Genomic DNA, 26978 nt, shown 5'->3' with positions numbered 1-26978 from the left:
GAACTGGCATTTGCAATAAAGACAGAAAGAGGTTTTACTTATTCCTTCACGTTACGAAGGTGCCGCAATGCATTTACTTCTGTCAAAATAATCCAAACACATGAATTGAGGCCAATTCTGTGCACGCATTCCCTCTCTGAATGCACAAATCAGGTTAAGAGGATGCTGGTGGTTAATGAGCATTTAAAAAAGACGGCAGTGAAGATGCTACAAATCTAACGGCAAAGAGTAAACCCAGCAATTAAGGGGAAAGGGGGTCAAGTCTGCCTGGATATTACCCACCTATCCGGTGCCATCACCCGGATCGCCCAGCGGGTGGCAAAGCGATTGGATAAACGGCTGCTGAGCCCTCGCCCTTTCCGAGGGCGCACTCAGAGCGCCCTGCGGGGCACACACAAGCGGTGCGGGACGCGACACGTGCCCTGCGGGGGGCGGGACGGCGCGGGCAGCGCAGGCGGGGCCGGGGCTGGAGGCCTCGCGTGGCTTCCAGCGCTGCGGTTCGGCCACTCAGCGGCGCGCCCCGCAGCCAATGGGCGCGCCGTAGCTGCGCGAGGCGAGCGGCGCGGCGGCCAATGGGCGAGCGCGGGGCGGGGCGGCCGGGGCACTATTGTTGATGAGGGAGGGCGGCTGGGGCGCCGCGCGCGCTGCCCCGCGGCTGGTGCGCGCTGCCGGGGACGCGGAGCCCCCTCCCTCCCCGCTGCGCGCGGAGCTGCTCGCGCCTCTTCCTTCGCCGCCAGCGGTCTGCCGCGAGCCTCAACGGGCCATGTCCCACCAGCGCGTGAGGCGCAACGGCTCCCCGACCCCGGGCACCTCCCTGGGGGGAGGCGGAGGCGCGGCGGGTGGCGGAGCGGGAGCGGGCAGCCGCCTCCAGCCCATGCGGGCCACGGTGCCCTTCCAGCTCAAGCAGCAGCAGCAGCAGCAGCAACATGGCAGCCCCACGAGGAGCGGCGGCGCCCCGGGCGGGGGTCTCCCGCGCGCTGCGCCCACCGGCAGCAGCGGGCGCGGCGGTCCCGCCATGGCCACGCAGACGCCGGGGGGAGGGGGAAGCAGCGCCGCCGCCTCAGCGGCCGCCGCCTCCTCGCGGGGCAGCCCCACGCGTGCCGGCGGGACGCGAGGGAGCCCCCCTCGGCCACACCACCTACCGCCGCCTCCCCCCCCGCCGCAGCGGGGCTGCGGGTCCTCGCCCTGCTCGTCTCCGGTGCCTCCGCTGCCAGAGGGCAGCGCGACAGCGGCGGGCAAGGTCCGGCACCGGCGGCAGTCTCCGGAGCAAGGCAGGAGCTCCCCGGAGAGGAAGAGCCCCAGCTCCCCCGTCCGGAAAGGTGAGCGCCCTCGGCATCTGCTTCGCCGCGCACCTGCTGCCCGGCCGGCCCTGACTGACAGGGTGTGTGCGGCCGTTACCTGAGGGGAACGAGTGGGGCGGCTGAGCCGCGGTCCCCGTTACCTGAGGGGAACGGGATGGACGGGGGTCCGCGGCCCCCCGCGGCGGCCGCGCCCAGCGTACTAACCGGGCGGCTGGTCCAGGCGGCTCGGCGTGGCCGAGCCTTAGCGGGGTGGGATGGCTGGGCTCGACGGTGACTCTCCGAGCGCGTAGTGTGCCAGGGGAGAGGTAGGGACAGGAGCTGTGACCAGGCTGTGGCCGCGCTGAGCCTCCTCTGTCTGACGGCAGCACTTTTGGAGCATGTCGTGTGTCGAAGGGCTTGTTGCTTTTGTTGCTGCTCTGCTTCTTCCTGGCTTATAGAGGAGGGGCAGAGAAAGCCAAGCATTCCATGTGGGGAATTTTAGCCACTCCTGTAGCACTTCTGCAAGTACTGCCAAAGGTTTCTGGGTGACAGAGTCAGTGGTGTAGGAGACAATACTTAAGATACTTAGGTACAAGCTTGAGGTGAATTTGGTGTTTATGGGCGGTTGTGAAGCCTTCACATCTTCTCTCCTTTCTGTGCACCTCGTGCCAGACTGTTTGTGGTTTCTGGTCCGGCGTCCGCAAGCTTCTGATTAGGAAACTAGCTAGCGCTGTAGGTATTGCATATAGATGTAGGAAAAAAGTATTTGGTATCTCTCTTAGTAGTTGCTTTCAGCATGAATCCTGCAGGATATGTGAACTTGAGGGTGATGATAAGCTTGCATTACAGCAAAGACAGAAAATAGTGTGGAAGTGGCTTACATTTTGTAGCAAACTACTTTTCAGTGTTTTTTAATAATTAGAACATACGTACTGGGAACTCCAACATTTAAGCAATATGTAGCATCTAGTTGAGGATAATAGAGGTTTACATATGTCAGTCCTTTTTCTTCTTGAGCTAAAAGTTTATTCAGCAGTGCATAAGTGAGGCTTTGTGTTAATGTCCTCAAATCTGGAAAAATCTGACTTCTGAGATACGAAAACTTAAGAGCTACTAATGAAATTGCATGTGATAATCTGGACAATAAAGTTAACTAATATGCAGAAATCTAGGACCAATGTGATTCTCTTTAACGCTTCTACTTTTCCTACTGTTGCTCCCTCTTTTCTAAAATAATAATTATAACCAAGGTATGGTGTTGAATTTTTTTCTTTTTTTCTATCCTGGCTCTTGAGGAACAATGCTGCCAAGTTAGACAATCAATTGTTACAATACTTAAGCTAGTGTCTGTGTGACTTAATGTTTCATTATTTTGTATTTATTCAGACACATCCCTTCAAGATTGACATATGCCTGCTTGCCTGCAATGTAAGAGAGCAGTGCCACAAAGACATTTAGGTTCTGCATTAGATTTTTCTGCCTTCCAGATAAGAGTAGTGTGGGAATTGTAAGTTTATATTCTAAGGCTTTGAATAGAGGTATGTGTGTATTGTTCATTTAAGGTTCTTGCTAATCAATAATCTGAAAGACTTTATACACATCACAAAATCCTACCATCTTCCTGTGAACTTTATAGAAATTCTTTCCCAAGCTGCAGTCTTCTGGCTTGGAGAATGAGGAACAGGATGGCTAACCTTGAGATTCTGATTTAACAACTGTTTGTAAAGCCATGTGTCAAACCACTTAAGGTGGAAAAATTGCACCATCTTCAAATCACTGTGTAGAAGCCTGTTGAAATCATACTAACTTCTTTACTGGATCGAAGAATTAGCATACAGAAAGAAACAAGTAATTTGATCACTGTACTATGTTAAGGTAACTCCACTATTTCTTTTTACAAGATGCGTGATAACAAGAGTACTGTCCATTTAATTGTTTCCATGTGCATGACTTTCTGAGCAGCACATTTATTGGACCAAAATGCAAATTAAACCTGTTCAATATTGCTTAACACTTGTATTGTGTAGCTCACTGCTTGGCAGACACTGAACTAACTTCAGTTTTTTCTTCATGTAGATGATAAAACTTAGTGGTAGATGAGAACATCAAAGTGGACTCTTTTTTTTTTTTTTTTTTTTTTGGTGCTGATGAGGCTATGGTTGTGCAGCCATGCAGGCCACTTCAGGGTGTCTGTCAGAATCTACTGCAGAATAACTTGAGTTTTCCAGTTTCTTGTTTTCAGTTAATGATGGCTTTTGTTCATTACTACAGCTGCAGCCATGGGTTTTTTTTTTTTTACATTAAAATGAACCTTGAGATTAGGCAAATTATGATTTTTTAAACTTTGATACTGGTTCTTTAAGTTGTGTACTTTAGTCTCAACTTCATGTTTTTCAGATTGTCTTTTTGGTAGTTTTGAACACAGTTTCCCCAACCTGCTTGATGCCTGAGGACCCCACCTTGTAATTTAGAAATGTGACTTAATAGCTTCTTTTGGGTTTTTGGGTGGTGGGATATTTTTGGGGTGGGGTGTTTGTGTTTTGGTGGGGTTTTTTTTTGGTGTTGTGTTGTTTGTTTTTTTTCTTGTTTTCTGAAATGAATTGAAACCATATATTGGAAATATTTCATTTTCTGTTGATGATGGAATAATTACAAACTGAAGATGCTGTGGCACCATTTCTAAATTTCTGTGCTTTTCTTGCCATTTCACTCCTAAGTATGACTAAGAGCCCAGATCTTCCTACTGCCTAGTTTTCATCTTTTGCTTTTCCTCCCTGCAGTCTCTTAAAACGTATTTCACAGACTCCATCTCTTATTTGCATATTAATGTTCAATGTCCTTCTCATCACTGGTGTGGTCTCATATCTACACTGTGAGAATAGTCCTGCAGTCTCCAGTTTTGGTTCAGTGTTCACATATGCCTCTTTACATGATCAACTCTAAAAATGTTATAATGCAGCAGGCTATGCAACAAGAAGGTCGAGACCCCACCTGGAATACCACATGCAGCTCTGGAGCCCCTCACATAAGAAGGACATGGAACTCTTGGAGAAAGTCCTGAGAAGGACCATGAAGATGATCCAAGGGCTAGAGCACCTCTCCTATGAGGACAGGCTGAGAGAGCTGGGGTTCTTCAGCCTGGAGAAGAGAAGGCTCTGGGGAGACCTCATAGAGGCCTTCCAGTACCAAAAAGGGACCTACAGGAAAGTTGGAGAGAGACTTTTTTTTCAAGGGCTTGTAGTGAGAGGACAAGGGGTAGTGAATCAAAACTGGAAGAGGGGAGATTTAGGTTAGATATTAGGAGGAAATTTTTTACTGTGAGGGTGGTGAAACATTGGAACAGATTGCCCAGGGAAGTTGTGGAAGCTCCATCCCTGGAGGTGTTCAAGGCTAGGTTGGATGGGGCTTTGAGCAACCTAATCTAGAGGGAAATATCCTTGCCCATGCAGGCTAGTTGGAACTAGATGATCTTTAAGGTCCCTTCCAACCCTGGCCATTCTATGTGAACATTTCCTTGGGGTAGGGAGAGTGAATGGAGCTCCGTTATGCTATTAAATTTTATTGTGAATTTTATGTTAAGAATTTGGTGAGTGACACAATAATAGCTGCAGACCTGTCAATGTTAATTACCAAGGTTTGGCAATAGTTATAAAAGATATTACTGTATGATAAGGGAGAACAGAAGGCTTTGTGTACCATTGCATGCCTGCTTTGCTTACCTAAGCTATTTAGCAAATGGTAGGTGTAAAGAAAATGAATTAATTTTTGCAGCATTGTACTTTAGGTTTCTTATGGCCAATACTGTGGGGGGACTTTATTTGGATTAAAAATGTTCTTATTCACTAGAATTAAGTAACCTGAAGATCTTGGGCTTTCTGGGGTTTGTTTTTGTAAAACAACATTATTCAGTCATTCTTCTAGCAAGGGGTAATTTTGAATTACTAGATGCAAAGGTGTGAGTAGTTCTCTAACATTTATGTGATGGTAATAGTCAAGATTGGCTTCCCAAAGGGACTATACACACAGTTGTGCTGTGTGTCTGTCTTAATATTGTCTGAGCTTCTTGAATAATTTCAACGGAACATAAAAAGATGAAGCCCTTGAGATCCATTGTGCTTGTATGAGTTTTTTGGAAAAGACAGCTCTGCATGGCAGAGATCCCATTAATTCCCTTTCTGAGGAAAAGGCTGACCAGAAAAGAACAAAAAAGGACAACTTTATGCCTAGGTGCCAGAGAAGCTGCTTGAGTGTCTCTCTTTCATCTTGCCTAAATAAAAAGCTTCACTTAGAACTCTATCAGATAATTTTGTGCAGTTAATTGTGTCATGTGCTTTTCCAGTGGCTTGCTCTTCTGCTTGCTAGTTTTGTTTTCTTGTGGTGCTGGTTAGAAGATGTTTCTTTGGAGTTTTATTTTCCTTTCTCAAAGCTTTAATTTCAAATATGTAGAAAGATATCAACAGGACTGTAAGATGAGTCTTCAAGTTACACTGCAGGAGTAATCCTTATTTTGCAGTTCTGATAACAGTGCTGGACTTTGGAAGAAATGGAAAGATGAATTTTCAGTGTTTTGTCTCTTAGGCCTGCCTTATGCATAAGACCTCCCTTTTTTTCCCCCCCCTTCTTGTAATTTACGTAAAACTATTTTCCCCCATGGGGTATCCAGTTGAAAGCTATGTGTTGTTCCCACAATTTTGTCAGTTGTAGGACTTGTATATTAAGACACTCGCCACGACCCCAGTCAGTGCTCTCTTTCCTACCTTTCAGTTAGTTATTGGTAAGCAACTATATTTGCTCAATATTGTACTTCAGTCATGTGGTTATGCTGCCTTAGCCTAACTTGCTTTCTGCAGTCCCTGACTTTGCAATTACAGTACTCGTGTATGATACTAGTTTACCTGTAGCAACTTCAGTTGGTTGTACTCAAAGACTTGTGAAGATGTGTTAAGTTGCTCGTTGTTTTCCCAGATTATGGACTTTGTTGTTATGTTTTGTTTTGCTTTGTTCAAAGCCAGATTGCAGAAAGATTTTGTTTCTAAATAGATTTAGAGTAGTAGTGGATGGATAGGAGGGTTGATACTTATCACAAATATTAGTTTAAAGAGATCATCAAGCCAATTAAAACAGGTCTAATATTTAGGAAGCATCTATTTGATGAAACAGCTCCATTGTTTTTCATCACCCACAGCTGTTGTAACTGTTATCTCTATGGAGGCATATCTCTTGTTATGTAGGTCACATCAAGGAAAAATAGCAGCTGAACACTTGCTTCAAGTATTGCAGAGGAGAGTGCAGTTGAAGACATTGTCTGTATTCCCACTGAAATGTTTTGAAACAGTAAGAGGAGTTTTGGAGTAGATTGACAGTTTGTATTAAGATAGGTTGTGAAGGTGGAAAAGTAAGTAGAAACGCATGCAAACATCCTTGCCCCATCCAAAGAAAAGTAATTTGAAAACAGAATTCCTTGGAGCAATTTTTATATTAGAGGAAAAGAGTGCTTATAGCCTTTGTGCCTTGAGATGAGCAGTTTCCCTTGAACAGACTCTCCAGTTTTCATTCATTCTTTTTTGCCCAGGAAAATATTATTTTTGTTTTGTGTTTTTTGTTGTTGCTGTTGGAGGGAGGGGAGAGGTAATAGTTTCAGATGTTTGTTTTGAAGCTATCTGCTTCAGTGGCTTTTCAGATGATGTGGCTGACTCCATACACGTCCTGATTTATTTATTTTTTCTGTTTCCCTTTGTTAAAAAGAGAGAAGCTTCCTGAAGAGGAAGAGTAATAATTCAAAGAAAAATAAATGGGGAGAGAATGACAGGTATTTCTGAGACAAATAATGTATTTGATATAACTTTGAAAGCAAATGTAATTTCTATGGAACAACACATTACGTTACCATGCCACGTTATCCTGTGGTACAGACAAAAGGAATAATTTTGAAATCTTCTTATGCAAACAGACCCTTCAGTGTGCTGTATGATGGTAGTAGTAGTCGGATAACTTCTTTGGTGCCGGGGTATTAAGTGCATTTTAACTCCAAAACTGAGCTTTGCTCCTTCTGCCTGAGAGCAGATCTGCTGTGAGCTCAGTAGTAAAATTTTATTGTTGTTGGTACTAGTAGAAATAATAAATCAGAAGGGGTTCCTGAATTGCTTTGTGTGCATGTGGCTGATCACAGTGCTAATCATTATTTTCTTACAGTTGGATTGAAATAATTTCTACACTTCTAATGTATACATTTCTAATTCAGAATTTGCATTAGGATATATAATATAGAATGTCACTAGTCTTATGTTTGACAGACTGTTGTTTGTGAGACTAAGATATTGTCTGCATTATTGAAATCTATACCTACCAGGTTTTATTATTATTGAAATGGCTTAGAAATTGAGTTCTGGACTTGTGATGGCAGTGTTTTTGTTTTCTGACTAGCAGTCAGACACTAACTGGGCACAACTGCTTTTGCCCATAAATGACTTTATTTTAATTCTAATACAAATTGCTGTGTTATTTGTACTTTTATTGAAGGATTCATCCTAAAGCATGGTCAGGAAGAACATATGACTGAATTTTTCCAGTGCTCTTGTAAAGCTTCCATCTGATCTCTGTACCTTGTTTGCTGTGTTCTTCTGGTTTAGGCCTTTGTGTTCACTATAGACAAGATGAATACACAGTTCTTTCAGGTGTACTTTTGTGGAGAGTAGATTAGTTGATAGTAAATTTAGATCATTGTGATCTCTGGATTTGTGTTTTACATCAGGAATAGTTAGTAATGTATGATGTGTGAGCATATATGTGTATCTAAACTCTGGGTCTTTTCTGCTTGCCAGTTGTTGTAGGAAACCTCACTTACTACTTTGAGGAGCGTATCTTTACCATGTTTACACTTCCTAGCTGGCAGCATAGTCTTTTACTGCCACTTTAAGATATCATTGACAGGACAGATGCAAATTTTTGTTTTTAACTGTATTCTTCCTTCTCATGTTACCTTGTGTGCTTGTTATATTTAACCTTTTTCAGTAAGGGTTCCTGTTAATATCTAATTGTTCTGAAAAATTATATCCATGTAGAGACTAAAAATGAGATGTCGCAGAAGGTGTAGTGTCAGGTAAATATGAATGTAGTTACCAAGTACGATGTAAAGGGAGGAGATATGTTAAATATATTGTAAAAGTTAATAATTACCTTATAAAAGTTGACTTCTGAATCTAAGGGTTAAACATAACTATGCGTCTGCCATATATACTGGGTGGTTAATAAAACTTGTCAGTTTACAGCGTCCCTTAAAGTAGGTGAAGGGTAAAAGGTTAATAGAATGAACTATAAACTTGGCATTAAATTGAAAAACTTAAGCACAGATTTTCTTTGTTAGCCTTTATCTACAAGGAAACTTAGCTATGTTTGTTTATTTCAAACCTTCATCATTTAAGAATCGAGGACTGTTATCTTTGAGGGACTAAATGGTGGTGTGAGTACTAATACAATGTTTGAGACATACGGATGTTATTAAGGAAACTTAAAAAACACCTTTCAGTGCCTACTAAGCCAGAGTAGAGTCTGGAAAAGCAAACTTAATTCTTTTATTAAAAGCATCTTGTTGTATACTTAATAACATAGTAGTTCCGATTTGATATGATTTCTTGTAGGTAATTAAAATAGTTAAGATCTCTGTCTTGCTTTCTTTCTAATCAATTGTTTTTGTTTTGTTTTTTTTCTAGCTGACAAGTCAAGACCACCTTCATCAAGCCCTTCCAGTATTGTTCGCCGGACTTCCTCATTGGATACGCTTGCTGCTCCATACCTTGCTGGACAATGGCCTCGTGATAATCATGGACAAGCTGCTCCATGTATGAGAGACAAAGCCACACAGGTATGATAGATTTTGGTCTTTGAAGGATTTAAATGTGAAGACATGATTTAAATGTAAGGTTTTTCCTGAAGAACATTCTCATTAGTTTGCTTGCTTGCAAGTTCCTATTACCTTTCAAATTATGTCCTGAAAATGACACTAGATTGCACTGGTATTAAGTAATACTTAGTTTAGATTTATACATGAGAACTTAGTGACTCCTTAGATGTCTGTCTTAAAACTGAATAAAAAAGCTTCTGTAGTGCCTGTATAAAAGTTAATGTAGCCTTTTCTATGATAGGCTGTTCATCCTGTGATTGTAAAAGGCCTTTAATGTTCATCTGGGATCTATTCACCAAGTACAGAATTACACGCATTGAAGAACTGCCTCATTGAATCATGAATAATGTTCAAATTTAGCTCAGCTGGAAAGTATTGAAGTACGTTATTTGCCAATAAACTTCAAAAACTTGAAAAAATTTCAAAGGTTCTAAAGGTTTGGTCCTATGTCTTCTGTAAAGACAGAACTAACAATTGAATGAAACCAGCCTTACAAGAGTGAACACTTATCTTGACAGTTGTTTTAACATTCCCATTAAAGTGAGCTGTTGTTACATGAATCCTGCTGTGTGCAGAACAGATTCAAGATTGATTTTTCCATAAAGTATCGTAGTGTTTAATTTCTCCTTCTGTGGATGCAGTCAGACAGTGGATTACTGTAGCGTGTAGAGTGAAAGAAAGAGTCAAACTTCAGATTTTAAAGCCCCGGAGCACGGTTTCAACAGTAAGCCCCCACCAATTTCTGAGTCCATAAATAAAATGCAGGTGGAAAAGAAACAGACAGCATGTGGAACCTACTTGAGTCTGAGCCTGCCTTAGGTTTGGTAAAAATAACAAAAATGTGGCTACCTAGATTTTGGTGTGCTGTCTACTCAGATGTGCAGGATGTTGAGCAGGTCATGTCTGCAGCATTGCTACAGTATCATCTTCTTAGGATGCACAACATTTTGCAGAAAGGACCACAATTTGAGGCACATCTGTAGAGAAGTAAGGTGTTTTGTAGGGGAAAAAGTGAAAATTAGAAACTGGTGAAGAAAGGAGAGCTGAGGAACAAGTTTTCTATGGAGGAAAGTGAATTGGAAAAAATGGTTAGAAATGGGGTGAAAAAGGTAAGCAAATCATAACGAGAGGAGGAGGGCTAATGTCACTCTGGTCTTCAAGAAGGAGGACCCAGGGAACTATAGGCTGGTTAGTCTCACCTCTGTCCTCGGTAAGGTGTTAGAAAAAATAATTCTGGACGTCATCACAAAACATATGAAAGCGAAGAGTGTCATTGGAGAAGTCAGCATGGATTCACCAAAGAGAAATCCTGCTTGACCAACCTGATTGCCTTCTATGACATCATTACTGGCTGGCTAGATGAGGGGAGAGCAGTGGATGTCATCTACCTTGACTGCAGGAAGGCTTTTGATACTCTCTCCCAAAACATCCTCGTTAGGAAACTTGGGAAGAATGGGCTTGATGAGTGGACAATGAGGTAGATTGAGAGCTGACTGTGTGACAGATCTCAGAGAAGTAGGGTCAAGTTGGAGGCCTGTAGCCAGCAGTGTCCCCCAGGGATCAGTACTTGGTCCAGTCTTGTTTGACATGTTCATCAATGATCTGGACGAGGGGACAGAGTGTGTACTCAGCAAGTTTGCTGGTGATACCAAACTGGGAGGGGTGGCTGACACTCCAGAGGGCTGTGCTGCCATTCAGCGTGACCTGGACAGGCTGGAGAGTTGGGCAGAGAAGAACCTCGTGAGGTTCAACAAGGACAAGTAGTGTAGGGTCCTGCATCTGGAGAGGAAGAACACCAAGCACCAATATAGGTTTGGCGTAGATCTGCTGGAAAGCAGTTTGTTGGAGAAGGATCTGGTAGTCCTGATAGGCAGTAAATTATCCATGAGCCAGCGGTGTGCCCTTGCTGCCAAGAAGGCCAGTGGAATCCTAGGTTGCGTAAGAAAGACTGTGGTCAGTAGGTTGAGGGAGGTATTCTCCTTCTCTGCGCTGCCCTTGTGAGGCCACAGCTGGAATACGGCATCCAGTTCTGGGCTGCACCGTTCAAGAGAGACAGGGAACTACTGGAGAGAGTCGAGAGGAGGGTGGCAAAGATGATAGGGAGATTGGAGCATCTCTCTTAGGAGGAAAGGCTGAAAGAGCTGGGACTCTTTAGCCTGGAGATGAGAAGGCTGAGGGGAGACCTTATCAATGTATACAAGTATCTAAGGGGTGGATGCAAGGAAGATGCACACAGGCTCTTCTCAGTAGTTCCCAGTGTCAGAATGAGGGGCAATGGGTACAAGTTGGAACATAGGAAGTTCCATTTAAATACGAGGAAAAAATTATTCACAGTGAGGTGATGGAGCACTGGAACAGACTGCCCAGGGAGGTTGTGGAGTCTCCATCTCTGGAGATATTCAAAGCCTGCCTGGATGCAGTCCTGTGTAAAGTGCTCTACTTCAGTGGGAGAGTTGGACTAGATGATCTCTAGAGGTCACTTCCAACTCCAGCAATTCTGTGAGTGTAAGATAGACAAGGAGTTGCTGTTCATGTTTAGCTATTAGAGGACAGAACTAAGCCAATGGGGGTGCCGTAGCTATTTATTTTCATATTTAATTTCTTAGAATAATACTTTTTTTCAAAATAATTACATTTCTTTATTGCTACCAAAGTATTTGCTATATTCAGTTGATCTCCTTCAGCTTAGTTGCAGTTTAATCTGAGTCATGGTTGGGCTATTATAATCTGTGAACTTTCTAGCTAGATTAGATGCCAGCCTTTTTGGTTTATATTTTTATTTTGTCTTTTTCTTCCATTTCTGATACATCTAGGTGCTGTGGTAGTGGGGCTTTCATGTATAAGGGGAAACATTTGCAGAGATTAATGGCAAGACTGTAGAGGGCATCAGATGTTTCTGCAGAATGAGTAAAGTTGGTCGTGGTGATTGATGTTAATATATTGCTGAGGGAAATAGAATTATCTGTTTGCACTTCCTTATTTAAGATTTATCAAACCAGTAGAAAGTTTTGGGCTACAGACATACATCCATATATCTAAAGCTTATGTTGATATGACACTTATGAGACATCATTGCTTTTAATCTTTCTGGTGTGCTTGAGAGCAACCTCTTAAGCTAGGAACAAGTTTTAAAATGTGATTTACAATAGTTCTTTTCCCAAGAGATTATAGGCTCGCCATTTGTATCATTTATTGTTTCTAAAGACAAGGTATTTGGATTAAGTTTCACTTACAAGATATTCTGGCTCCAGTGTGTAATTTCAAATTTTAGAAAGTCTGAGGTGGAATGGTTGCATTCAGATTTCAAAAGTTTAGGGAACAGGAATTGAGCCTACTGAGATACAAAAGACTTTCAAGTTGCGTAAGCAGTGTATCTTGATTCTGCAGGTTTATGGCAGAGGGAGTAGAATTGTTCAGGAACCAGACTGGAAAGAGACAGCAGTTAGTGACACACTTTGGCTTTCAGATCTTTCTAGAGATGTCCATATGTCATAGCTGTGGAGAGATCCCAGGTTACACAGAGACTGGCTATGTATCAGACTTGTGCTTCAACTGATTATTTTGATGAAATCTGTCTATAAAACCAGAGTGAGTTATATACATGCAGAATGTTTGTTGGATGATGAGTGTGTTACTGAGCTGTCCTATGGTCTGGCTAGAATTCATTCATGCAGATACATGTTTTAAGTGCTGCCGTTTGTAATCTTGTGTCTTCTTTGCTTGGAATGAAACCTGTTTGGCTTTGGCTGTGTTTGCTTGAAGTACAGCTATGTCAAAATTCAAGAAAAACGCAACAGTTATTTTGTATTTTTTAATTTTTAAAGAAAAAATAATTTCAACTACCAAGTTTTTGCCTCTTAGACTTTATCTTAAGTGTTCTACTAACAGAGATAGATTTAACCTTAAACTAATTTATTTTTGTAATTCTAGAACAGGCAAAAGGATTTTATGAATGGTAGCAACTAATAAGCAAGTAGTAGTACCTCAGTAACCTAGAGAAATAGTAGTCCCTCATTGTCTGTTGTTTATTGAGTCTGTGTTTCTTGAAAATAACTATTATAAACAAAATGTGGGGAAAAAGTCAGGAGACTTGCTAAAATAATCTTACACTTTTGTCTTGAGGTAAAGGCTTCTTATAATTCAATGTCTTTCTTACTCTTGCTCTAAAAAGATTTCTGACTGTTTTGAGAATGAGTATCAAAGCAATCCTTAACCTTTAAAACGAGTCAGATATTATTTAATGAAATAAGCCTTGACTCTTGAGTCAAAATCTTGAATATAGTTTAAATGCAAAGGTTAATTAGAGTTAATTAGAATACTGTAGACGGGTGTAAGGATTGTGATGAGTTGGGAAGTTAGAATTTGTGTCTAAAATTGCCTAAGAAGGTAGAGGATGGGGTGAGACTCTGGATTGGCAGTTGATAAAAAAATGGGAACTTGGGGATGGGGGCTACCAATTACTATTTTATGATGAAGGTAAGATGAAAAATAAATTCTAAAGGATTCTAATTTTGCTATGAAATAAGAATTACAAAGCAATGCTACTGCATTATTATTATTATTCAGATTTATCCTAGTTATTTTTTTTATTTCAAATGAAGAAGATTAAAAAATACTCATAGTGAAGGTTTCATTTATATGAAACTTTTACCTCTAAGTGATGGGAATTGCAACCTGTATGTTTGGAATTACACCTCTATTTTCCCTGCAAAATGGGGATTAAAAAATACCATGTCATTGAAGGCCTTGTGAGTTTCTGTGCTCTGATACAGATGGGATAAGAAAGGTCAGCTTGTGTCTTGCAAGCTGTTTCTCAAATGTAGTAACATCTTTTGCACACTGGACAGGTGAAGGCTTTGAGGCAATCTAAGTTCCTGTCTGTAGGAGAAGGTGAGCTATCAGTGACTTCTAAGGCTAGAGCACTGCTGTGTGCTAAGAGCTGCACTATGGCAACAGTGAATTCAAAGGAATTTACTGTCGCTTTCAGTATGTAAGCTACTTCCAGAAATCCTTCTCCTTGCTTTCTTAGGTATGTTTCTTGTGACTGCATGGAGATTCCTGATAGATGTACTATCCCTCTTCTTAGAGCCTTTACAGTTCACTGCTTTTGAAGGTCATCTGGACAGTGTTAAGTAGGAGTGCAAACTGTCATAAAGCATCCAGTATTATCACAGGCTTGCCTTTCCGTTTTGCTACCTTAAATAAATATGGTTTGCCTTAATGATACTTTGAATTTCTCAGAACTTTTTCACCGCAGTATGTTTGCAAGTTTCTATATTAAGTATTAATGACGTGGTTGCTTTGGTGAAACTGGCTTAGTATTACCTATGTTGCTTTCTACTTGGCCTGAGATAACTGAACCTGAAGCCCTTTGAGACATTAATAAAATAATCCCCTGCTTTGCAATAGATATAGTCCTGCTTGTATGCCTTGCCTTCCTTTTTCTCATTCTTCTGAACACGAACATGATTTTGAAGCTGTACTGGTGCGGGCTTTTACAATGTTTACACCAAGCTACTCTTGCTTATGTGTCAGAAATAACAAGGTAGGCTTCTGTGAAGGAAATAAAATGTATCATCTCCCCAAATTCAGCACTGTCATATGGGTTCTGCAGAGCTCTGTTACAGCTTGTGGTGCATCTGGCTGTTAATACTGCCTTATGCTTAATAATTTGGAGGGAAAGCTAGCACATTCCTGTATTAGAGTAGGTCTGAAAGTTGCAGGTTTTCTGTGTTGTTTGTTTTCTTTTTAATTACGTAGTTCCACTCCCAATTTTTCATACTTTACTTGTCAGACATGGTTCTAGTTAGTGACTACTTTCACTTACAGTTCTCAACCTAGCAAATCTTAACGCTTTTCTGTCTTCTAATTTATCTCAAAATATTCTGCCAGAAAGTAGCAGTTAGCTTTCTTTTAATTCTGTGATCATCTTGCTTCAGACTGAAAGTGCCTGGGCTGAAGAGTATTTAGAAAAGAAGAGGAGCTCACACAAACGTTCAGCATCATGGGGCAGTAATGATCAACTCAAGGAGGTCAGAAATTCTATTATTTGAGATACCTTTGGATTAGATTTTTTTTTACTGGTATGCACTGTTACAGTATGTTTTCTGGAAGGCATAAATATTGTACTGCTTTATCATGGGTTCGGTAAAAATACAAGAAATGGCTGTTAATTTCATATTGATTTCATAGAATAATGCAGAACTATTAAAATTTATAACCTGAATGTGTGGGAAAGAAAGTCATATTCTTCATCAAAGGAGGAAATAGAGCCATGAACAGACTACTTTCCAAGTTTAGGTTTATCACATTATTTCATTAAACCTCCAGAGGTATCTTTTGGGCTAAACTGCTAGCTAATGTGTTGAGTTTGCAAGAACTTGAGTCTAATTTAGTGCTGGCAATAATTATGAACGTTTTGGTAGTAAAGAATTTTAACGGAGTGGTGGAATAAAATTGATTAAACTGTGTGTACCTGAATGTATCTGTGGAAATCTGATGTGACTTTTTCCCTTATTAGATTGCAAAATTGCGTCAGCAATTGCAGAGAAGCAAACACAGCAGCAGGCATCATCGCGATAAAGAAAGACAGTCTCCGTTTCATGGTAACCATGCAGCCATTAACCACAGTCAGGTAAGGCTGTGTGCTTTTTGGACAGGTTGGGTAGCTAATACTATTTTAAGATCCTTTAAAGGTTGTGATTTGCTTTAAACGCAACTTAAAAATACCACATAGTGCTAAACATATTGTACCTATAGGTGAATTCTATGAAGTAGATGTTTCCTTCGACTTCCTCTAGTGTATGATGTCCCGGATCTTTTTGTTACTTGACTGAGTTGGCTTTGAACTCCCAATTTCACATAATTTCAGATGGATAGATCCTTCTATCTGTCAAAGTGCATTCCACAGACTCTACAAAAGGATGATGGATACGTTTAATCTAGAACCATAGATTTATCTTTTTCATCATTCATTGTTGTAACAGTTACGAATTTGTGTGTAGAATATGACATGGAGCAAATGGGTGGTAAAATGATACAGTAAAATAAAATTCTAGTTTTTGCTTATCATATTTTATGTCTTGGCAATAGCACTTGTCTAATCCTATTATGAACTGAGTTAGAGAGTTTACTTGACAAAAGGCTCTTCTTCAATGGGATTTTTATATACTCTTATTAAAAGTGTTTACACTCCTGATGGCTTCATTCAGCCATTGTAAGATTCCCGCCCACCCCATTCCCCCCTCCATAATTTATCGTGCCTTGTGACTTTTAATGATAATCACTTCAAAAATCATTATTGTTAAACCACCACGTTTTCTGTGTGCAGTTTTAGTTGTATCTCAAGACTGCTAATGAAGTCAGGTTCACAGAGAGGTAATATTTCTAACTTAGTTCATAGCAGGTGGAAAAAAAATTACAGGTTTTTAGAAACAGATACTTTTTCAAGTCTCTTTTGCTTGAGTATTTTTAAGAAAACCAGTAAGAAAGTTTGGTCACTTTCTCAAAAGAAAACTTCCCACCTACCTGATGTATCACATTTATATCTGCGATATATACACAATTATTGTAACAGTTACAAAAAGAACAAATCCCTCACAACTGCCTTGCAAGACAATGTAGTTGAAAGAAACTGTGGAACAGTCAGTGCTGTGAATTGAGAAAGTACTTGAGCTTTGAAGCTTCTCTGCTGATCTAATCATATTCCCAGTTACTCCTGAAATGCAGTTAGCATTCTTATAACAAATATTGTACTGGGATACCAGTTAATTAAAACTGTTTCCTTTTTGTCATTCCATACTTCTGGAAGTAATTTAGGCCAGGGAGGAAAGCTCTTGGGATAATCAGCATGTGTCCTGCTCTACAGGTACTTGCCCATTCTGATAAAGGATGAAATAAAAAATAGAGGGGAAAACCATACATCTAGTTCTGAACAGCCAGGTTCTTTTTTAGATATAAGTCAGGTGTCTGAGTGAATCTGTTATACTTCAAGACTGCAAATAAGAAAATACAGCAGTGTTTTTAATTTCTCCTGCGCTATTCTTCTGACCTCCTACTTTTGTATAAAAAGCGGTGGCATCTTTTGTCTCAGACCCTAACTTATCCTTGTTACAGTTCAGCTAATTACAAGTAATGGATTTTCAGGACATAAGTGCCTCTTGAGTTCAGTACTTTATATTATTATAAGTACTGTACTAAACTTTTTTAGAATTACCTTTTTTGACATAATAATTTAGGAATTACTTCTTCAGACTCCTCAAATCTTGAAATGAAACTGTTTCCGAGTAGCAGAAGAACAGTTTGAATTTGAAACAGGCTGTCTAGTATGTCTACATTTTAATCTGCTTTACTACAGTATGCATGTAGTGTAAGATGCTGCTAATCTTAGTGATGGCTGTAGTTTAAGTCAGAACATTCCAAAATTATATATATAATTATTATATATATGACCCAGTCCCTTTCTGTGGGTTTTTGAGAAAGTTAATGAAAATTGGTGAGACACATTTAAATAAAAAAAAAAAAAAAAAGGCAGGTCTTGTTTACTGTTTTGGAGATTTGTTCTGTACTTGTGGGCAATTGAGGCATTTCAACAACAACAACAAAGTGTACTGAGGAACTTCTCTTGTAGGCCCTTCAGCACTCCAGAGAATTACATGCAGTCTAACAGGTTTGGCTTGGAATTGTACAAACCTGTAGATTTTTGAATGCTAGGTTATTATCACTTTAATATAATCTTTGTGGTTTTTTGTTTTGAAAATGAACAGTGATGCTACTACTATGAAAAATACCCCACTCCAAATTATGTATGTGGTTTTTGCATCATAATTATTATCGTGCTCATTAAATTTTGCTGTTTGTGTGGAGGTCTTTTACGTTTTGCCAAATTTTAGAGTATGTGAATAAAATATTGCACAACAGATAATTAGCTTTTAAGCTTTTGAAACAGACTATAAAACATAAACTGAGGCAAAGCAGGTTTTTTCAGCATTGTGTTACAAGGCAAATGATTGTATTGCTTGGTAAATTTTGTGCCAGCTGTGTCCAGCTACTTGTGAAGGGGGAAGTTACAGATGACTTCAAAAAGAGTAAATGAAAGGTTAAATTAATGGCATTTAAAGGCTGCTTTCTAAGTCAGAGTGAAAATCTGTAACTGTGGGCATCAAGGGCAAAGTTCCTAAGCTTTCTCATGCCTTTGCAGGGAGCTGCTATACTAGTATTTCTGGGAGCAGCTCAGTTCCTTCAGGAGTTGTGGGAAGGACTGTGTGGAAACACTTGCAGCTAGTGATTAGAATATTTAGAAATTTTTTTTTTACATTCCCAACTTGAAGAAAACTTGCAGTTCTTTTACTCTAGAGGGTCATACAAAGATTTCTAAGAATCCAGGGTTGGATTCCTGACAAGGCTGAGAAAATGTGTTAGGAAATTGCTTAGTTAGTCCCTTCACAGAGACCAGGTAAACTGTTTAACATCTTGGAAATGGCATACTCTTCTAATTTAAATTAAAAGAAGCAATTCCAGTGTATTTATTTCCTCTTTTCTTTCCTACTAGTAAACGCTTAAGCTTTGCCACAGTTCTTGAGATTTAACAGAATTTTTACAGTGTTTCTTGCTACCTAAGCGCTTCCAATTGTTTGTTTAGTTGTACTTTTTTATTCTTTTTTTTTTTTTAAGAAAGAAATCCACACAATCTCTATGGAATAATTTGTTAGCTATTCTTCTCTCTCTGATCAGAATCAGGAAATAGCTGGTGAGGAACTTGATCAAGTCCTTGCTGCTGACTACTTTTTTTTTTGCCAGAGCAATTGAATGTTTTTTTAGTTTATTTTTTCATGATGACAGAAATGTTCAATTCTGCCTCTTTTTACAGGAAGATGAGTTTGTAGAAGGCTTATAGCCTCCTCAGATGATCTCGGGGTGCTTCCAAGAATGTTGGATTTTGAGTCAATTGCATGTTACTAAATCTGTAAACAGGAGTCAAACCAGTGGGTTCTTCCTTTACTCTCGGCTTTAATGTAATGGAGAAACTAGAATTGAGGCCAGACCTGAAGCCAAACGGAAGAATAAATGGATTAGGGCTTTCAGAATAATCTTTTTTCTCGGTGCACTTGGTGGTTGTTATTGTACTACTACTTGACTCTATGAACCAAGCCTGCTCCTTTTACTTTCCTGGGAAGCATGTGTCCTTAATGTCTTACCAGTTGATTGATCCTAAGCATCCACTAATATTGAGACCAACCACATACAGTTTTGCAGTTTTGCATTTTTTTCACTGTTACTACATTACATAGGTAGCAAGCACAGTTCATTATAGAGTGGATTTACCACGATGCATTCAACCTTGAGGTGTATTAATGTTAATATCTGAAAGCATCAAAAGACCTTGGATTCTATTAAAGTTCTGTTGCTTGTTTGAAAAATTGGAAAAGCTTAGATAACTTTTCTGAAATGCCTCTGAAAAATTTAAATTTGTCATCATCCTTAATTTGTATCTTGTGAGCTTATTCCATCCCTGTAAGTTTCAGGTCTCTTAACTTTCTGACAGTGTGGTGTTACGTGAGCACTGCATTTATGATCCTGTGTTTGGGACCTTCATTTTTTGCATTCCTAAATAGGCAGGTGAGTAGTCAGACACTGGGAGCCTATTTGAGCATGTCAGGGCCCAGCTTCATGCAGACCTCTGTGAAGACAGTATTTCCAATATTATTGTTTTGAGGCTGGTTGTCCCAACCCTGTAACAGTACCTCCTTCCCTTTCCACCTTCCAACACTCTGGGTTAACAAGTCATTCTCAGTCATGTACAGAGTGTTACTTCTCTTGGAAGTAAAACATGCTGTAGTGAACGATAAGAAACTCTATTGGAGCAACTTGTGCTTTTCTAATTGCTGTGGTAGGAAATAATGTTTAAAAGATGGAGGATTCTCATGTTTTGGTAATGGCTGCTGAAGTCTTAGATAAACATTCTGCTTTCTACTTTTTAACAAGTTCAGTTTGTTCTAAGAATGTACTATTTAATAACTGGGTGCATAAACAGTCTTTATTAGCGCCTAAGCTTGTGCTGATGTACTTGTATTATGTCCAGATGTTGGCTTGTATTAGTTTACTGGATTGTTGATCCAAGGCCTTGTTTGGAACAGACAGGGTTGATTTTTCAGGCTTTTTTGTGCTTTTCTCCAGTGGTTTCTGTTTTCTCTTTTTCATCATCTTTTGAGGATGACTTTTGAAAGCATTTCCAAGTTTGGCCATTAGGAGAATGTTTGGGTTTTGTTGACATAAACAGAATCTCACAAGCATTTCCTGAGCAGAAGCTGTTGTAGCCCTTGTGCAAGCATTTGGCTTTTTTGTTGTTTTTTTTTTTTAGCTTTTCTAATGTTTTGGTGAAGCAAAAGCAATATAATTCATAAGTTTTGCCGCCTTAGAAACTCTGCAGTATTATCTGCAGTTAGAATTCTCTTGTTTATGTTATTTTTTCTAAGGTAGTTCTTCTGCCAAGCAAATTTTATGTAGTTTTTAAGAATTCAAATGCAAAATTTCAGTATTTTGGAGTCTGTCTATGCATAGTCTTGTTACTTAGAGGGGAAAAAAAAAGCCACAAACTGCTTTGAAGGTGAGAAATGCTACCTACCTTCTTTCAGTCAGTAGAGGAGATATTCTCAGTCACCGCTCACTAAGCCATAGAGTCTAGGAATTTTACACAGGGATTCTACTGAAGCTTTAAATGTCAAGCTAGTCTTTTGAGTTGAACTAAGTGCTTGCAGGAAGCATTCAATTTGCCCTACATACCAAAAGTCTGTTGAAGTTTAGGGCAGAATCTTCTAATGTTCTGGTAGCTTGATTTTTTAATGGAGGAGGATGCTAATGGGGAAAACAAGGTTGTGGTGTATCAAAAGGGGCTCTGGAGTACCTCAGTACCATGTTTTCTGACAATAGGGTTTTCATACCTACTTTGAAACCCTGGCTTTTTAAAATGGTAATCTCCATTATGAAGTAAATATATATATTAATGTTCGAGTCTGGAATTTTATTTCTTCTGTGGAAGTCTTCCTAAGTTGTTTTGTCAACCTTTTATTTTGGCTTAATACAATTCCTACATTGGTCTTAATTTCTAGCATAGTGCAGGCTCTTGCATTTGTGTAATAATTTTCCATCTGCATGTATCCTGTTACTGTAGGTGACAGCAGACTTCCAATAAAATGCAAATGTAATGAAATTACAAATGGTAAATCCAAGAGTGAAGGAAGAAAAATCGTTGTATAGCAGCTCATTTCAGAAGGAACGTGAATATATTTTAAAGGCTTCAAGATTGCTTACATTAAAATGTTTGCTGTAACATTTTCACTTGTAAAGCAATGTTGAGCTGGAGGTAGACCATGTCAAGGGAAGTTTTGAGACTAAATTGTTTAAAGCTTTTCCTGCTAGACAGCAATTTGAAACAAAATCCAGGATGTCTGTATCTTCATTTAAGGTATCCATTTTACACAATCACTATAGTTTCATGTAAATTTGTTGATACTGAAATATAGATGTGTTCTGTTTAAAGGTTCACTTTTAAGTAGAAATAGTAACTGCTTAGTAAGTAAATCTACATTGCTTTCTCATTGTCTGTGGTTCTCCAGGCTCCCATCCCAAAGAGTGCTCTTGTTCCTGTGATACCTATTACCAAATCAACAGGATCACGATTCCGAAACAGTGTAGAAGGACTCAATCAGGAGATTGAGATAATAATTAAGGAGACTGGAGACAAAGAGGAAGAACTTGTTGTATGTATCTGCCACCATGATTGCTTTCTATAATTATTGTGGTTTTGCTCTGAGGTTTTTAAGTCAAGCTTTATTTTACAGTTTTTAAATTAAATCTGTCTTAAATTAATTTTGCTTTCTTTAATAAAGCTAGTTGAAAAGTCTCTTGAAAGGCAAAATGAAGGAAAGAGTTAAAGTTTGAATCTGAGCAGTTTATGTATGGCTACTGTGATGTAATTAGTTTTCCAATAAAATAAGAAATCTTAGTAAAACAGGGGAAGAGGCAAAAGGTCTGTTTTGAAAGTTTTTGTAGTAACTTTTTCTTTTTGCCCATGTTGCCCTGTCTGCATCCCATTTGAAGTATAACTTGCCCATTTTAATTTTTTTTGTTTTAGGTATTTTTAGCGGTAAACTTAGAAATAAAGTATCCGAAATACAGGCCACAACAATGATTAAGGGACTGGAACATTTTTCATATGAGAAAAGGCTGTTCAGCCTTGAGAAAAGAAATCTCAAGGGGATCTTTGCAATGTGTGTTTAAAGAAATAGCTAACTAGATAAGAGCAGCCATCCAACACTTTTTTTTCTAACAGCCTCAAGATATTCCAGATGGGCACCGTGCACCACCTCCATTGGTTCAGCGTAGTAGTAGTACTCGCAGCATTGATACGCAAACGCCTGGTGGAGCAGACAGGGGTAGTAACAACAGCAGTCGCTCGCAGTCAGTATCTCCAAACTCATTTCTTACAATTTGTAACGAAGGCAATGAAGAAAGTCCATGTTCTACAGATGATCTTCTTGCTGATTCCAGAGATAAAGGTACTGTGTTACTTTAAAAGTTCAATACTGCTAAACTTGAACTCGTTGCTGTGTGAACATGTAGTAAAAGGGGTTTTGTTTCCCATATCCATTGAGAAATGGTAGGAAGTTTTTTTTAAAGTAATCTGTTTCTTTCAAATTGCTCTGAATACTGTGTGTATGCACATATCTAGTGTTTTGTAATGGAAGCTGGATAGATGTGACTGAGGAATGTGCTTCCGAAACAAGTTTTTGTTTTTAAATAATATATTCCTCAAGCAGTTTAAGCAAGTTGGAGAAGCAGTAGCATACAGTGTAACCACCTAGCATTTCATACGTGTACCCATGAAAGTTTAGCTGCTTGGGTTGGTTGTGGTGTGGGTTTTTTGTTTGTTTCTTTGGGGTTTTTTGTGGTGTTTGTTTTCAGAAATCTTATACACTAGGTGAATTTCATAATTAAACATAAAACTGTTCTGTTTTTGAGGATTATGGCTTCTGCCAGTTTCTTTAGGCTAGGTGATGACAGCACAGGACCATAGATTCAGGTTTGCAGTGACAAATTGAAAATGTCCAGGAATTAACAGAGATTGCAGAGAAACCTGAAAATTACACAAGGAGAAATAGAAAGTAGGAAAGTGATTGAGATAAGCTTATTTGCAAAGACTTGGAGGGGAACAAAAATGTTTCTTACTTTTATAACATTGATAATCAAGAGAGTTTCAGTTTGGGGGGGGCATTTAAATATATTTATTGTTTTTCATGAGACACTTTGTTCCTGCAGAGAATGGGAATAATTCTCCCTTGCCAAAATATGCTACCTCACCAAAACCCAACAACAGCTACATGTTTAAGCGTGAACCTCCAGAGGGCTGTGAAAAGGTGAAAGTCTTTGAAGAAAGCTTGTAAGTTGATCTTTACTACATAAGAAATTACATTTGACATTCAGAGTTACCCACTGGTTTATTGATTCTTTTGTGTCAGATCAAAATTATTAGTCCAGTTATAAAACCATAGTAACAGCCTGTTCTCTGTTTTGTGTGACGTTATACTCTTATATATACATGTACTTTATGGCTGGAATTTTGTATTAAAATAAAAATCCTTGAGATATTTTTTTTTCTTTAAGTCAGTGTAACTAGAGAGGTTTCTCTTACCTGGCAGATAGCAGGGGAGGAAATCAAATGATCAGGTACAGAGAGATATGCTAAGAAGCTGTAAAGCAGGTGTACATCTTGACGGGTATATCCAGTAAGCTAGACTCTGAACACAATATTTTTTTCCAGCTATGTCTATGTAGTTGAGAAAATTTTAGCGACAGGAGTGAATTTGATGCTGAGTATTTGATGCATCAGTTATTCTGAAAAAGCCAGCTTTGGGCATTTGGGAATATTCTGAGGTTTTTATTTTTGGTGGTGTTTTTGTACCCTTGCATCATTTGGATGCAAGAATTTTCACCTATAGTTAAAAATTTCATTTCATCACACAAGGAATATAATTTGTTTGTAATTCTCTTATGGCCTATGATATCTCAGCAATGCCATCTAATATAAGCAGGAACTAAAAAAAAAATATTACAGCAGCCTTGTGTATTTTCCATCTCTGATGTCTGCAAATGGATTTTGAGAGGTCTCTATGGCCTCTGCATGGCAACGTGGAAAGGGTTTCTGTACCTTAAGTTACCTGTCTCCTATTTTAGTGTGTGTAAACTCTGTTGCCCACAGATTAGATAGTCTTCACTTGCTCCAAGAACATACTCTATTGTGATCTGACTTGCATTGCATTTTTTTTAATGTCCTTGCTACAGAGCTGTAGGACTGTTCTGCTGTAGAGTGAAATGGGCTTCTACAGAAGTTTTTACCTAGCTTTGGCAGTCGTTAGACACTGAAGTTTCTTGCAAAAATCTTTCTCATATCTGATATGGAGATACACATACATGGAATACATGAGTGTAGCTAGTTAAAGCTCAACCTTGGATTAACATTATTTTATTTGAAGTTTACAAGTTTTTCATTTGTGAAAAAAAAAAACCAAACCAAAACAACCTGTCAATGGGGCTGAGTTTTCAGGACACGAAAAATCAGCTAACATGGAAATGTACCTTACTTCATGAACCAAAGTAGTTTTGAGAGTAGGGTATCTCCTACAAGAGCAGACTGAAAGATTGGCTTGCATGGTCTAGTAAAATGAAAACAGAGGTACATATGGCTGTCTTAGAAACACATGGAAGAGAAGGGGAGGTTATAGGCTGAAGGACAGTGCTACAAGAAAAACTGAGTATAAGTTTCTGCTGGCTGTTTTCCAGCAGGGAAGAGCGGCTTTGGAATAGATTCACATAGTTCTTAAAGCAGACTAGCTTAGTAAAGTTACGTTGCAGGGTTAGAGATAGACACAGAAGGCATGCCTGTGCTATCCACAATTTCCTTTCCAGGTCTGTCTTTTATAAAGCATGCCTCTGGGTTGGTTGAACTATATGCCGAGATGGCAAAACTGTAAGTCAGGACCTAAATGTGTTCCATGCTTCTTTTCTGGGTTATTATAGGTACTTGATAACAAATGCTGTTTTGGGCATTCTACATTTTAGTGTGTTGAGTTTTTAAGTAAGATAGGCTCATCTTTTACAGAGATTCAAGCCACTCTCAAGTTAACATGCAAAGGAGGCAAAAGTCTAGAAAAGAGGGCCTCTCTATGATCATGAACAGCTCTTAGAATATGCAATGTTATGCCAGCTTTCCTTCACAAGGCTTGCTGTGTGAAGAGTGTTTGTGTGTGGGACAGAACTTGCTGGGTTGTGGAAGTTTGTGGAGAATTTCATTGAGAATACTTTATCATATATTGGATATGCCAATTCATGGACAGAATCTGTGATCTGCAACATGTAATTAGTGTCTTCCTTGGGTTTGGAGACAGCCTGCACTGAGAACATGGTGTTTATCTTGTGTTATATGTAAACAGTCTTGCTTTTTGCCCTGAGGTGGGAGTGTCTGAGTAGCTGAAATAGTTCAAGTTTAAATCGCAGTTTGTCTCTGGTGATGTGTTCTTGCAATACACACCTGCCATTGACAGAATGTTGTTGTTCAATGTAATTTTAAAACGTTTGTGTGTATCTTATTTCTAGGCCAAAGCCGTTACATGAAATTCCAGCCTTCTACTGCCCTGACAAGAACAAGGTGAATTTTATTCCTAAAAGTGGCTCTGCTTTCTGTCTTGTCAGCATCCTCAAGCCACTTCTTCCCACACAGGATCTCACTCTTAAGGGCACTACACACAGCCTGACTGTCTCCTCTGGCATGACGCCTGGTTTGTTACAGCCCATTTCTATGGCTTCCTTGTCTACAAATACAGATCAGGACAGGATCTCTCGTGGAACAAGTACAGTAATACCACAGACCTCTATACTCCAGCAGTTGGGACATACTGAGGAAGCTGAAGGATAAATTTAGATTGTCTTGATGTTTTTCTGGGCAACTACTGGGAAAAAATTGGAACCAGTTGATTGGACCTTTCTAATTACACTATTTGTGTTGTTTTAACAATTTATGACACTGTTGTCAATGAATTGTTCATGTAATTGAGAGTTTGGTAGTGCATTGAAAAGTTCAGGAGAATGCAGCAGCTGATACTCCGTTGCACTTTCTGCTTACAAAGACTCCAGTTCTCTTTCACTCCTGCTTTTTTAAACACTGGTTTAAACAAAGACTGTCATAATACTTTGCCATTTAAAGGACCAGTTGTTGTGATGCTGTGTGTCCTTTGACTTTTTTCCCCATTAAAAATGTCAAGACCAACCAGCTGATCCCATTTACCATTGTAATCTGCAGAGGGAGGGGCAATCAGATGGTTTTGCAAGATGTCTTTTGTATGAAAATGTGTTTTGTAACAAAAATTTGCCTTTTCTGGTGTGTAGCAGATGATGTTTAGAAGACACTTTCCTGGTGATGATCCTCCTCCTGCCTTTTTTTTTTTTTCGTAGGGAAGATTCTTTTTTACTTGGCTGTTTTACAGCTGCTGGGACCAAAGGATTGCTGAAGTATTTCAGTTGTCTCTAAATACATGACCTTGGTGAACAGCCTCAGCCCTAAACAAAATGAGAAGTTAACGTGTTTGAAGCTTTTAAAACAGAAGAGTGTCCATAAAGCAGTGTTAGCGTATAGTGTAATTTTTTTTTTATATGGGAAGTTTGTGCTTCAGGTAAGTCACATTCTTAAAACTCCATCACAGAATTCCCACTGGTCTTGGTTTATTAGCTGGAAAATTACATTTTAA

General features: G+C 39.4%; 1 protein-coding gene across 1 annotated transcript; it reads left to right on the top strand.

Moving 5' to 3' along the window:
* Positions 1-763: 763 nt before the first annotated feature.
* FAM117B (family with sequence similarity 117 member B) lies at positions 764-26732 on the top strand. The gene is made up of 8 exons (XM_051622847.1): positions 764-1319; positions 8990-9141; positions 15120-15212; positions 15701-15814; positions 21795-21938; positions 22511-22736; positions 23497-23617; positions 25831-26732. Exons 1-8 carry the CDS (start codon positions 764-766, stop codon positions 26147-26149), a joined length of 1725 nt encoding a protein of 574 aa, XP_051478807.1. The 3' UTR covers positions 26150-26732.
* The last annotated feature ends 246 nt before the right edge of the window (positions 26733-26978 follow it).

Source organism: Apus apus, chromosome 6 (genome assembly GCF_020740795.1).
Source record: "Apus apus isolate bApuApu2 chromosome 6, bApuApu2.pri.cur, whole genome shotgun sequence".
Classification (NCBI taxonomy): Eukaryota; Metazoa; Chordata; class Aves; order Apodiformes; family Apodidae; genus Apus; species Apus apus.
This window is presented reverse-complemented; position numbering and strand designations above follow the sequence as displayed.

Coding starts and splice junctions, on each gene's coding strand:
- FAM117B (XM_051622847.1), top strand. CDS start 764: ATGTCCCACCAGCGCGTGAGGCGCAACGGCTCCCCGACCCCGGGCACC. Junction 9,142..15,119: donor TGAGAGACAAAGCCACACAG/GTATGATAGATT, acceptor ATCTTGCTTCAG/ACTGAAAGTGCCTGGGCTGA. Junction 22,737..23,496: donor TGCTGATTCCAGAGATAAAG/GTACTGTGTTAC, acceptor TTGTTCCTGCAG/AGAATGGGAATAATTCTCCC.